Source organism: Coregonus lavaretus, assembly GCF_964263955.1.
Source record: "Coregonus lavaretus genome assembly, chromosome: 5".
NCBI lineage: Eukaryota > Metazoa > Chordata > Actinopteri > Salmoniformes > Salmonidae > Coregonus > Coregonus lavaretus.
The window spans coordinates 70,311,604-70,325,962 of record NC_139992.1 but is presented as its reverse complement, the minus strand read 5'-3'; the positions used below and the strand labels follow the sequence as shown (position 1 = coordinate 70,325,962).

At 43.4% G+C, this 14,359-nt stretch overlaps 1 protein-coding gene across 2 annotated transcripts; it reads right to left on the bottom strand.

The window, feature by feature from the left end:
• Positions 1-1,695: 1,695 nt before the first annotated feature.
• On the bottom strand, positions 1,696-12,762 carry LOC311128911 (uncharacterized protein). Of its 2 annotated transcripts, XM_084161146.1 has the most exons (8): positions 12,391-12,762; positions 11,887-11,996; positions 8,881-9,001; positions 4,140-4,300; positions 3,760-3,908; positions 3,473-3,632; positions 3,096-3,223; positions 1,696-2,795 (listed from the first exon to the last, which is right to left on the bottom strand). In XM_084161146.1, the coding sequence occupies exons 2-8, from the start codon at positions 11,933-11,935 to the stop codon at positions 1,917-1,919; spliced, it is 1,647 nt and encodes a 548-aa protein (XP_084017272.1). In that variant the 5' UTR covers positions 11,936-11,996; positions 12,391-12,762; the 3' UTR covers positions 1,696-1,916. The 2 variants fall into 2 exon arrangements, with proteins under 2 accessions (XP_084017272.1, XP_084017271.1); XM_084161145.1 differs by lacking the exon at positions 11,887-11,996 and having other exon boundaries at positions 12,391-12,675.
• Between the last annotated feature and the right edge of the window lie 1,597 nt (positions 12,763-14,359).

The window sequence follows — 14,359 nt, the reverse complement described above, 5'->3', positions numbered from 1 at the left end:
CTTAACCCCTAACCACTAGCCTAGCTAACGTTAGCCACCTAGCTAATACTAGCATTAGCCACCTAGCTAACATTAGCCACAACAAATTGGAATTCGTAACATATGATACGTTTTGCAAATTTGTAACATATTGTACGAATTGCAATTCGTAACATACCATACGAAATGGATGACGACCATCCACAAACTAATACATATCATACGAAATGTAACATATCATACTAATAGGAGTGTCCAGGATTTACATTTACTATGTTACGTCTATGGACAAAGCCATCGATCACGTGACACCATTCATTCATTCGATGGGTTTGTCCATTCATATACACTACATATACAAAAGTATGTGGACACCCCTTCAAATGAGTGGATTCGGCTATTTTAGCCACACCCGTTGCTGACAGGTGTATAAAATCGAGCACACCGCCATGCAATCTCCATAGACAAACATTGTCAGTAGAATGGCCTTACTGAAGAGCTCAGTGACTTTCAACATGGCACTGTCATAGGATGCCACCTTTCCAACAAGTCAGTTTGTAAAATTTCTGCCCTGCTAGAGCTGCCCCGGTCAACTGTAAGTGCTGTTATTGTGAAGTAGAAACGTCTAGGAGCAACAACGGTTCAGCCGCAAAGTGGTAGGCCACAAAAGCTCACAGAACAGGACCGCCAAGTGCTGAAGCGTGTAAAAATTGTGTCCTCGGTTGCAACACTCACTACAGAGTTCCAAACTGCCTCTGGAAGCAACGTCAGCACAATAACTGTTCGTCAGGAGCTTCATGAAGTGGGTTTCCATGGCCAAGCAGCTGCACACAAGCCTAAGATCACCATGCGCAATGCCAAGCGTCGGCTGGAGTTGTGTAAAGCTCATCGCCATTGGACTCTGGAGCAGTGGAAACACCTTCTCTGGAGTGATGAATCACGCTTCACCATCTGGCAGTCTGACAAACTAATCTGGGTTTGGAGGATGCCAGGAGAGCGCTACCTGCCCAATACATAGTTCCAACTGTAAAGTTTGGTGGAGAAGGAATAATGGTCTGGGGCTGTTTTTCATGGTTTGGGTTAGGCCCCTTAGTTCCAGTGAAGTGATAGCTTAACGCTACAGCATACAATGATATTCTAGACGATTCTGTGCTTCCAACTTTGTGGCAACAGTTTGGTGAAGGCCCTTTCCTGTTTCAGCATGACAATGTCCCCGTGCACAAAACGAGGACCATACAGCAATGGTTTGTCGAGATCGGTGTGGAAGAACTTGACTGGCCTGCACAGAGCCCTGACCTCATCCCCATCGAACACCTTTGGGAGGAATTGGAACACCGACCGCGAGCCAGGCCTAATCGCCCAACATCAGTGCCTGACCTCACTAATGCTCTTGTGGCTGAATGGAAGCAAATCCCCCTGCAGCAATGTTCCAACATCTAGTGGAAAGCCTTCCCAGAAGAGTAGAGGCTGTTATAGCAGCAAAGGGGGGACCAACTCCATATTAATGCACATGATTTTTGAATGAGACATTCGACGAGCATGTGTCCACATACTTTTGGTCTTGTAGTGTATACAGTCATTGGTGAAGAGTCAATAGCGCATTGAAGCCAAATGAAGTCGGCCAAATGAAGTCAGTTAAGATGGCGTGACGATTTGATCTGAGCTCTTATTCATGAAATTGCACTTACATTACAATGAATAAAACAGACATAGAAAAACAAGTGCATGGCAATTTATGGAACTTGTTATTTTACATACACATTCACATACTCTCACATACTCAACAGAAGCAAATAATTGGGAAGGAATGTAGGCCTAGGTGAGACGGCATAACCAACCAAGTGGAATATCTGTGCAGTTATCGGCTAAGGCACACTATTACACTGTAGACCTACACTGCGCCCGCGCTCACAGAGCCTCACACACACACACAATAATCAACGCCCCATGTACCCTGAGAAGTCTTCCTCCTCTCCTTCTGTCGCATTGTCAGCCTGCACAGTGCCTGTGTTCGTTACAAGGTAGCCAGAGTGTGGCTCTGTGCTGCTGTCAGCATGTCTATTTGAATATTCAGAGTATATCCGTGTGCAGACTGTCTGTGGCAGTGTCAGTACTAGGCCTGTATCTTCCTGTATCTCACTCTGAGATCTCATGCTGCCCGGTCGTAAGGTCCTCTGTAAGGAGTCTATGGGAAGTTGAGGCTTCTGCTCCTGTTTTGAAAATTCTAATAGAAAGTCTGTCTCCTCTTCATACTCCTCCTCATCATCCCTCTTTAATGCCCCCAGAGTCACAGAGAACAGATTGACGTTACCAGAGGTCTCCTTCTCCTCCACCTCTCTCTCTTTCTCCTCCTCTCCACCCAACCCTCCAAGTCCCAGAGGTCTGGGTCGGTCTCCGTCAAAGCTGGAAATGACACTCACCTGTTCACCATTGACCCCTCCCTGAGCCTGACATCCTAGCACAATCACACCCACAGGAGCTTCCCTTTCCTCCTCAGTAGCAGCTACCTCAGAACTCAACCCCACAGAATGCCCTGCTGTGTCAAGGAGGGTCACATTAGCCCCTGATGCATCCTGGGACTGTGTGGTGCTGGAGCTGCTGTCAAAGGACAGCCCCGCAGCGCGGTCCACGTAGTCGTCGTTTCCCCCCTCTTCCTCTTCATCATCCTCCTCCTCCCCCGCATGGTTCGAGTTCTGTCTGTCATGGTGTGTTTTTGGTCTGAGGGCCTTCCCTTGTTCCTCTGTCTCAGAAGATATAGAGACCAAGTCAGGGATCGTCCTCTCTGGGATGAGGAAGTAGCTCTCCACCAGGGCAGTCTGCATGGGGGGAGGAGAGAGAGGCTGTGTTAAACACGGAGAAAGGTACAGTGACGTTATTGCCTGAATCTTATGGCTATAGATGGTATGTACACCACTTTATGTAGACTACGTGGGTGATAGAGTTCAACTTACAGTATTTTCCTATAGGAATTTGCATTGGCTTTGCATTTCTTAAGCTCCACAAATTCACATTCTAGATCCACATTGAAACAATGACAAAGACAAACATAAAGGATCACAGACGAACAGTGAAAAAGTGAGATTGTGTAGTTAGTTACAGATGTAGCCATTTCTCACCAGTCCTCTGGGTTGTTGGGTCTTCAGCTTGCACAGGAACCCCATGTAGAACAGGCCAAACATGAGAACCATAAGACCTATCCCACTCACAATGAGGACAACAGACAGCCCAGCTACAACAGCAGGGACTGAGAGAGAGAGAGAGAGAGAGAGAGAGAGAGAGAGAGAGAGAGAGAGAGAGAGAGAGAGAGAGAGAGAGAGAGAGAGAGAGAGAGAGAGAGAGAGAGAGAGAGAGAGAGAGAGAGAGAGAGAGAGAGAGAGAGAGAGAGAGAGAGAGAGAGAGAGAGAGAGAGAGAGAGAGAGAGAGAATCATGATAAAATATGAGCTCTGTGCAATTGGGATGAAACACTGACTTATAACTATAAACAATATTCACCTCTGTTGGGCTCCAGAATGCTGGTGTAAGCACACTTCCACCCAGAGGGCAGTGTGTGGGGGTTGGTGGTGATCTTTGTGTACACCCTCACACAGTACTCCACACCCACCTCCAAGTTCTCCAGCGTGTAACTTAAATTAGTTGTTTGGGTCTTTTTGGGCTGGAAATGAACATGAACTAAGAGTAAGATTTAGACTAAATGGTCCTCTATATTTCACATCATAAAGAAAGAGTACAATTTGATACTAAAATGAAGACAAGGAAAGAATAGGCATAGTTGTTTGTACCTGTGTATCTCCTGCTCTCTTCCAGTAGATGTCAAAAGATAAGGATTTCCCATAGATATCTTTAATAGTTTCTATCTCAAGCAGTGTGATGTTGATTTCCAGGCAGTTGCCACATCCATCCAAAGACAATGTTGGAGACCCAATAACAGCTATGTAAGATATAATGGTACTGTAGCATCATTTCACACACAGATAAACAAATTTACAAAAACATTACAACAGACACCTTCACACACAAATACATGACTAGATTGTGTAATTTCATGTCAACTTAGCTAATGTAAATAATTGCACTCACACAAACACCTCCTATTCAAAATCTCTAGCAAACAAATATCTTAACATTCCTATTAGCAAGACAAAATGGAGAGCAGACATACTCTGTAAGTAGGGGGTGAAGGTGGTCTCCACCAAGGGCGACTCTGAGCGGTTGCGGGAGGCACAAACATAGAATTTATACTCTTCTTTGTGGAACTTTAGATCCAGCCTATGACTTGTCATGTTGGGTTGAGGTCGTAGCAATAGCTTCTTGTGGTTTCTTCTGTTGACACAGAAACATGGAGGGTAATTTCTGTGTAGCCCCGTGTAGCTCAGTTGGTAGAGCATGGCGCTTGCAATGCCAGGGTTGTGGATTTGATTCCCACGGGGGGCCAGTATAAAGTTTTTTTATTTTTATGTATGCACTCACTCTGGATAAGAGCGTCTGCTAAATGACTAAAATGTAAATGTAAAATGTGCGGCGCCGAATATTAGCAAATAAAACAAGGAGTAGGCCTAGTTGAATAACTTTATTGACAAAATACAGTAAGTTTGGTTAAATCTCATTGTCTCAGAGTGTTGTTTTGTATACCCCAGCAGAAGGGAATGTGGTTGATTATATTGAATTCCCTTGAAATTCACAGATTTTTTAAAGTGGTAACACCTGCATAACAGAGTACTGTCTCTAGAGTCTAGAGCAGATACTATGAGGGTGGAAACAATGACCACGATGACACAAAACTGTATCTATGGTCAAGTGAAAGCAATACTTTTAAAAAACACTTCACACTGCAGTCACATCTTCCAGCCACAACACACTTTGCAAGACAGGCAAATGACGCTGAATAGGCTAATCCTGGTTAAAGGTAAAGGTTTTAGCTTATGTCCAAAACCAATGCTTTTCTCCACAAGTGAAACCCAAAATGCTCTGACTGAAGTCTGAACTTTCCAATGACTGTCTCTCTGAAAAGCAATGATTTACTACTGTAAATATAGTGTTATTACATCTAACCTCTGAGACAATCCACAACCCAGTCATATCAAGTGTGTCATGGCAATACGATCACCATCATTCGTCTAAAGTCCAAAAACCTATCCACAATGCAGTAGAATAATTATTCAACGAGATTAACACAAACAAAATCATGATGATGGGTGATATTATACTCAGTTATCATTCAAAGTAACTGTCCAGTGTTTCCAGATTTCCGCCACTGCTAAATGCATATAGGCAAAGCACTGGGTTTGGGCGTACCTCAACAACAGAATGGTGTGGACGTAAACCGGTCATTAAAGATATTCATGTGAGTAGACCGCTGATTGGCCAGCTCAGCCAATGATCCAACATGACATGTTTAAAAAATATACAGTGGGGGAAAAAAGTATTTAGTCAGCCACCAATTGTGCAAGTTCTCCCACTTAAAAAGATGAGAGAGGCCTGTAATTTTCATCATAGGTACACGTCAACTATGACAGACAAATTGAGAATTTTTTTCTCCAGAAAATCCCATTGTAGGATTTTTTATGAATTTATTTGCAAATTATGGTGGAAAATAAGTATTTGGTCACCTACAAACAAGCAAGATTTCTGGCTCTCACAGACCTGTAACTTCTTCTTTAAGAGGCTCCTCTGTCCTCCACTCGTTACCTGTATTAATGGCACCTGTTTGAACTTGGTATCAGTATAAAAGACACCTGTCCACAACCTCAAACAGTCACACTCCAAACTCCACTATGGCCAAGACCAAAGAGCTGTCAAAGGACACCAGAAACAAAATTGTGGACCTGCACAAGGCTGGGAAGACTGAATCTGCAATAGGTAAGCAGCTTGGTTTGAAGAAATCAACTGTGGGAGCAATTATTAGGAAATGGAAGACTCCCTCGATCTGGGGCTCCACGCAAGATCTCACCCCGTGGGGTCAAAATGATTACAAGAACGGTGAGCAAAAATCCCAGAACCACGTGGGGGGACCTAGTGAATGACCTGCAGAGAGCTGGGACCAAAGTAACAAAGCCTACCATCAGTAACACACTACGCCGCCAGGGACTCTAATCCTGCAGTGCCAGACGTGTCCCCCTGCTTAAGCCAGTACATGTCCAGGCCCGTCTGAAGTTTGCTAGAGTGCATTTGGATGATCCAGAAGAGGATTGGGAGAATGTCATATGGTCAGATGAAACCAAAATATAACTTTTTGGTAAAAACTCAACTCGTCGTGTTTGGAGGACAAAGAATGCTGAGTTGCATCCAAAGAACACCATACCTACTGTGAAGCATGGGGGTGGAAACATCATGCTTCGGGGCTGTTTTTCTGCAAAGGGATCAGGACGACTGATCCGTGTAAAGGAAAGAATGAATGGGGCCATGTATCGTGAGATTTTGAGTGAAAACCTCCTTCCATCAGCAAGGGCATTGAAGATGAAACGTGGCTGGGTCTTTCAGCATGACAATGATCCCAAACACACCGCCCGGGCAACGAAGGTGTGGCTTCGTAAGAAGCATTTCAAGGTCCTGGAGTGGCCTAGCCAGTCTCCAGATCTCAACCCCATAGAAATTCTTTGGAGGGAGTTGAAAGTCTGTGTTGCCCAGCGACAGCCCCAAAACATCACTGCTCTAGAGGAGATCTGCATGGAGGAATGGGCCAAAATACCAGCAACAGTGTGTGAAAACCTTGTGAAGACTTACAGAAAACGTTTGACCTGTGTCATTGCCAACAAAGGGTATATAACAAAGTATTGAGAAACTTTTGTTATTGACCAAATACTTATTTTCCACCATAATTTGCAAATAAATTCATTAAAAATCCTACAATGTGATTTTCGGGAATTTTTTTCTCATTTTGTCTGTCATAGTTGACGTGTACCTATGATGAAAATTACAGGCCTCTCATCTTTTTAAGTGGGAGAACTTGCACAATTGGTGGCTGACTAAATACTTTTTTCCCCCACTGTATATACACTACCGGTCAAACGTTTTAGAACACCTACTCATTCAAGGGTTTTTCTTTATTTTTTACTATTTTCTACATTGTAGAATCATAGTGAAGACAAAACTATGAAATAACAGATATGGAATCCTGTAGTAACCAAAAAAGTGTTAAACAAATCAAAATATATTTTATATTTGAGATTCTTCAAATAGCCACCCTTTGCCTTGATGACAGCTTTGCACACTCTTGGCATTCTCTCAACCAGCTTCATGAGGTAGTCACCTGGAATGCATTTCAATGAACAGGTGTGCCTTGTTAATTTGTGGAATTTCTTTCTTTCTTAATGCGTTTGAGCCAATCAGTTGTGTTGTGACAAGGAAGGAGGGGTATACAGAAGATAGCCCTATTTAGTAAAATACCAATGAGAAACGACAGTCCATCATTACTTTAAGACATGAAGGTCAGTCACTCCGGAAAACTTTGAAAGTTCCTTCAAGCGCAGTCGCAAAAACCATCAAGCACTATGATGAAACTGGCTCTCATGAGGACTGCTACAGGAATGGAAGACCCAGAGTTACCTCTGCTGCAGAGGATAAGTTCATTAGAGTTACCAGCCTCAGAAATTGCAGCCCAAATAAATGCTTCACAGAGTTCAAGTAACAGACACATCTCAACATCAACTGTTCAGAGGAGACTGTGTGAATCAGGCCTTCATGGTTGAATTGCTGCAAATAAACCAATACTAAAGGACACCATTAAGAAGAAGAGACTTGCTTGGGCCAAGAAACACAAGCAAAGGACATTAGACCGGTGGAAATGTGTCCTTTGGTCTGGAGTCCAAATTTGAGATTTTTGGTTCTAACCTCTGTGTCTTTGTGAGCCGCGGTGTCGGTGAACGAATGATCTCCGCATCTGTATTTCCCACCGTAAAGCATGGAGGAGGAAGTGTTATGGTGTGGGGGGTGCTTTGCTGGTGACACTGCCTGTGATTTATTTAGAATTCAAGGTACACTTAACCAGCAAGGCTACCACAGCCTTCTGCAGTGATATGCCATCCCAGCTGGTTTGGGCTTAGTGGGACTATCATTTGTTTTTCAACAGGACAATGACCTAACACACACCTCCAGGCTGTGTAAGGGCTATTTGACCAAGAAGCAGAGTGATAGAGTGCTGCATCAGATGACCTGGCCTCCACAATCCCCCGACCTCAACCCAATTGAGATGGTTTGGGATGAGTCGGACCGCAGAGTGAAGGAAAAGCAGCCAACAAGTGCTCAGCATATGTGGGAACTCCTTCAAGACTGTTGGAAAAGCATTCCAGGTGAAGCTGGTTGAGAGAATGACAAGAGTGTGCAAAGCTATCATCAAGACAAAGGGTGGCTATTTGAAGAATCTCAAATTAAAAATATATTTGTATTTGTTTAACACTTTTTTTGGTTACTACATGATTCACATGATGTGTTATTTCATAGTTTTGATGTCTTCACTATTATTCTACAATGTAGAATATAGTAAAAATAAAGAAAAACCCTTGAATGAGTAGGTGTTCTAAAACTTTTGACCGGTAGTGTATATTGAACCTTTATTTAACTAGGCAAGTCAATTAAGAACAAATTCTTATTTACAATGACGGCCTACCAAGAGGCAAAAGACCTCCTGTGGGAACAGGGGCTGGGATTACGAATAAAAATGTAGGAGAGACACCACAACACTACATAAAGAGAGACCTAAGACAACAACACAACATGGCAGCAACACAACATGACAACACAACACAGTAGCAACACAACATGGCAGCAGCACAACATGGTAGCAGCACAAACATGGTACAAACATTGTTAGGCAAAGACAACAGCATGAAGGGCAAAAAGGTAGTGACAACAATACATCACGCAAAGCAGCCACAGAGGTGGGTGTGTGGGGTGTGGGTGACAACCTGCAGGTGATCTTGTACATAGTCCCGGGAGGTGTGCCTGGACCAGGGCTCCAGCGTAGAACATGGTGGAAGTTGAGGGACTCTATGGAAACATTGACTGGAGCAGGGAGGGTGTACAGGGCTAGGAGGAACAAGAGGATACAGTGAGGGCCATTACCATCAAACTCATAAATAAAGATAACATACAGTATATGGTACCACTATACTGCCCACAGACACAGACTGTTTGTGGGTGGGTATATGTGTGAGAGCAAATGGAGATTGCAGTATCTTATCCGAGCCCAGGTAGGCAGGAACAGTACATACAGTGGTGTGAAAAAGTGCCCCCTTCCTGATTTGTTATTTGTTTGCATGTTTGTCACACTTAAATGTTTCAGATCATCAAACAAATTTAAATATTAGTCAAAGATAACACAAGTAAACACAAAATGCAGTTTTGAAATTAAGGTTGTTATTATTAAGGGAAAACAAAATCCAAACCTACATGGCCCTGTGTGAAAAAGTGTTTGCCCCCCCCCCTGTTATAACACAACTCAACTGTGGTTTATCACACCTAAGTTCAATTCCTCTAGCCACACCCAGGCCTGATTACTGCCACACCTGTTCTCAATCAAGAAATCAATTAAATAGGACCTTCCTGACAAAGTGAAGTAGACCAAAAGATCCTCAAAAGCTAGACATCATGCCGAGATCCAAAGAAATTCAGGAACAAATGAGAAAGAAAGTAATTGAGATCCATCAGTCTGGAAAAGGTTATAAAGCCATTTCTAAAGCTTTGGGACACCAGCGAACCACAGTGAGAGCCATTATCCACAAATGGCGAAAACATGGAACAGTGGTGAACCTTCCCAGGAGTGGCCGGCTGACCAAAATTACCTCAAGAGCGCAGCGACGACTCATCCAAGAGGTCACAAAAGACCCCACAACAACATCCAAAGAGCTGCAGGCCTCACTTGCCTCAGTTAAGGTCAGTGTTCATGACTTCACCATAAGAAAGAGACTGGGCAAAAATGGCCTGCATGGCAGAGTTCCAAGACGAAAACCACTGCTGAGCAAAAAGAACATTAAGGCTCGTCTCATTTTTGCCAGAAAACATCTTGATGATCCCCAAGACCTTTGGGAAAATACTCTGTGGACTGACGAGACAAAAGTTGAACTTTTTGGAAGGTGTGTGTCCCATTACATCTGGCGTAAAAGTAACACCGCATTTCAGAAAAAGAACATCATACCAACAGTAAAATATGCTGGTGGTAGTTTGATGGTCTGGGCCTGTTTTGCTGCTTCAGGACCTGGAACACTTGCTGTGATAAATTGAACCATGAATTCTGCTGTCTACCAAAAAATTCTGAAGGAGAATGTCCGGCCATCTGTTTGTGACCTCAAGCTGAAGCAAACTTGGGTTCTGCAGCAGGACAATGATCCAAAACACACCAGCAAGTCCACCTCTGAATGGCTGAAGAAAAACAAAATGAAGACTTTGGAGTGGCCTAGTCAAGTCCTGACCTGAATCCTATTGAGATGCTGTGGCATGACCTTAAAAAGGCAGTTCATGCTCGAAAACCCTCCAATGTGGCTGAATTACAACAATTCTGCAAAGATGAGTGGGCCAAAATTCCTCCACAGCGCTGTAAAAGACTCATTGCAAGTTATCGCAAACGCTTGATTGCAGTTGTTGCTGCTAAGGGTGGCCCAACCAGTTATTAGGTTGTAGGGGGCAATCACTTTTTCACACAGGGCCATGTGGGTTTGGATTTTGTTTTCCCTTAATAATAACAACCTTCATTTAAAAACTACATTTTGTGTTTACTTGTGTTATCTTTGACTAATATTTACATTTGTTTGATCTGAAACATTTAAGTGTGACAAACATGCATACAAATAAGAAATCAGGAAAGGGGCAAACACTTTTTCACACCACTTGCTGCCTAGCTGCCAGTAAAACTGGAATGCTATATTGAACCAATTTTTTAACCCCTGTTTCTCCCCAATTTCGTGATATCCAATTGGTAGTTACAGTCTTGTCCCAACGCTGCAACTCCCGTACGGACTCGGGAGAGGCGTCCTCCGAAACACGACTCTGCCAAGCCGCACTGCTTCTTACACACTGTTCATTTAACCCGGAAGCCAGCCACACCAATGTGTCAGAGGAAACGTCGTACAACTGGCGACCATGTCAGCGTGCATGCGCCCGGCCCGCCACAGGAGTCGCTAGAGCGCGATGGGACAAGGACATCCCGGCTGGCAAAACCCTCCCCTAACCCGGACGACACTGGGCCAATTGTGCGTCGCCTCATGGGTCTCCCAGTCATGGCCAGCTGCGACACAGCCCTGGATCGAACCCGGATCTGTAGCGACGCCTCAAGCACTGCAGTGCCTTAGACCGCTGCGTCACTCGGGAGGCCCCGAACCGGTTATTTTTTCAAAATATATTTTATTTGTAAATGTTTTATTATCCAGTTCAATACAAAAACACAAACAGCTGCCAGAAATATAAAGTGGAATATTTAAGCAATAAGGCCAGAGGGGGTGTGGTATATGGCCAATATACCATGGCCAATATACCATGGCTAAGGGCTGTTCTTAGGCACGATATACCAGCCAATCAGCATTCAGGGCTCGAACCACCCAGATCACAATGCTTACTATAAACTGGGTGGTAGAGCCCTGAATGCTGATTGGCTGAAAGCTGTGGTATATCATGGTATGACAAAACATTTATTTTGACTGCCCTAATTACATTGGTAACCAGTTTATAATAGCAATAAGGCACTTCGGGGGTTTGTGGTCTATGGCCAATATACCACGGCTAAGGGCTGTATCCAGGCTCTCCGCGTTCTGTCGTGCATAACAACAGCCCTTAGCCATGGTATATTGGCCACGTACCACACCCCCTCGTGCCTTATTGCTTAAATAAGGCATACTACAACAACATATATGATAGTGACAAAAACAGTACAGTCAGATGTTGAACCTGTTCTTAAACAATGATTGGTGTTGGCAACTTACCATATGAACACTGCAACATCAAATAAATAGTTAGAAGGAAATGTTTCATATCTTCTTATTTATTAAACATCACATAGCCTAAGTCTTCTATCTCATGTTTGGTCATTGACCTGAAAAACAAAAAAAAGATATTGAATACAGAAGTGAAAATAAACTTGTCCTGCTCACACAATAGGAAAGGTTGACACTACGATCCGATCCTGTACAGACCTATTGTGAGGTTTGTATTGCATCAAACATGAAGATCAGATTGCATGTTCCAATATTGGGACAGGAGGACAACACTTGACATTTAGGCTACTGTTATTTATGTGTTTATACAAATCTGGTGTCTATAACCCGTCTATAAGTCTTGAAATCATTCAACACAACAAACCCTTTTTATGATATAAAAAACAAACAGATCTGTAGTAATGAAAGCCCACAGTGTTTCTATAGTAAAATGATACATGCTACACCGTTTCTTGATATGAACTAAATGTTGACATTAATAAATAATTGTACCTGAAGACCTTGCGTTCCAAGAGGAATCCCATTCGGATGAAAGTGATGTTTCCCTGTTTGTAAAAGCAGATGGGAAAATATACATGTAAAAACTAAAGCGAAAATATACATGTAAAAACAAAGACATAGACGGCCTGAAGGACTGCGGTCAAGTCAGCCGAAACTCGCAAAAAGGAGTGAAACCATCCGCGCTTCAGGCGCCTCCTGAATACACAACACTTTACGGTATCACGTGTTTTCTGGGAGGGAAACTAAACTCTCATGCACAGACAGAGGCGATAACACAGAGTTTCTAAACCCAGAGGCGCAACCAGTTATACTTTTGAGGTGATGGGAAACTCCATTGGCATCGTAATAACGCCCATTGTGTACTTCGCCCATGTTTCGTCGATGGGCCGCGCGATGCATTCTGGACGATTCTGGAACATGGAGAGCTCTCCTTCAAGGATCAATTGAGTACCAGTCATAATACTCATAAAACCCGGACATGGTTCCAATCGTTTTTCCACCATTCATTTTTCAAAAGGGGATTTTAGAACTACTTCATATAAGGTCTGTGTTTTGTGTAGGCTTACCCCAGCGAGACGTTTTGATAACTGCACAAATCTCTCTTCGACAAGGTAACTTTTATCAAGATATTTGCAGGTAATTACACCCCCCCCCCCCCCCCCAAAAAAAACGGAAATGCTAATTAGCCGCTAATGTGGCTATCATACAGAACTGCACACCCTGTCACATGCTTTGATGTCATCACTCAAGGCAGTGTTGCATGGTGGGAAAAACCTCTAAATTTCTCCAAGCAAACGCTTGGAAAATGTGTCACAAGCTAGATTAGCATTGGATATTGTGAAGCAGTTCTCCAAAATCTCAGGTTTAGTATTAAATCTTTCCAAAATGTGAGATGTTTGTTCTGAAAGGAGCTGTCAATCCAGCAGATTGTAAATCAAATCAAATAAAATGTTATTTGTCACATGCGTGTTTAGCAGATGTTATTGTGGGTGTAGCGAAATGCTTGTGCTTCTAGCTCTGACAGTGCAGTAATATCTAATAAGTAATATCTAGCAATTTCACAACATATACCCAATACACACAAATCTATTAAGGAATGGAATTTAAGAATATATACATATGGACAAGCAATGACAGAGCGGCATGGACTAAGATACAGTAGAATATTATAGAATAGAATACAGTATATACATATGAGATAAGTAGTGCAAGATATGTAAACATTATTAAAGTGACTAGTGTTCCATTTCTTAAAGTGGCCAGTGATTTCAATAGGCAGCAGCAGCCTCTAATGTGCTAGTGATGTCTATTTAACAGTCTGATGGCCTTGAGATATAAGCTGTTTTTCATTCTCTCGGTCCCAGCTTTGATGCACCTGTACTGACCTCGCCTTCTGGATGATAGCGGGGTGAACTGGCAGTGGCTCAGGTGGTTGATGTCCTTGATGATCTTTTTGGCCTTCCTGTGACATCGGGTGCTGTATGTGTCTTGGAGGGTGGGTAGTTTGCCCCCGGTAATGCGTTCGGCAGACCGCACCACCCTCTGGAGAGCCCTGCGGTTGCGGGTGGTGCAGTTGCCGTACCAGGCGGTGATACAGTCAGTCAGGATGCTCTCAATTGTGCATCTGTAAAGGTTTGTGAGGGTTTTAGGTGCCAAGCCAAATTTCTTCAGCCTCCTGAGGTTGAAGAGGCTCTGTTGCACCTTCTTCACCACACTGTCTGCGTGGGTGGACCATTTCAGTTTGTCAGTGATGTGTACGCCAAGGAACTTGAAGCTTTCCACCTTCTCCACTGCAGTCCCGTCGATGTGGATAGCCGTTTCCTGAAGTCCACAATCATCTCCTTTGTTTTGTTGATGTTGAGTGAGAGGTTATTTTCCTGGCACCACACTCCCAGAGCCCTCACCTCCTCCCTGTAGGCGGTCTCGTCATTGTTGGTAATCAAGCCTACTACTGTTGTGT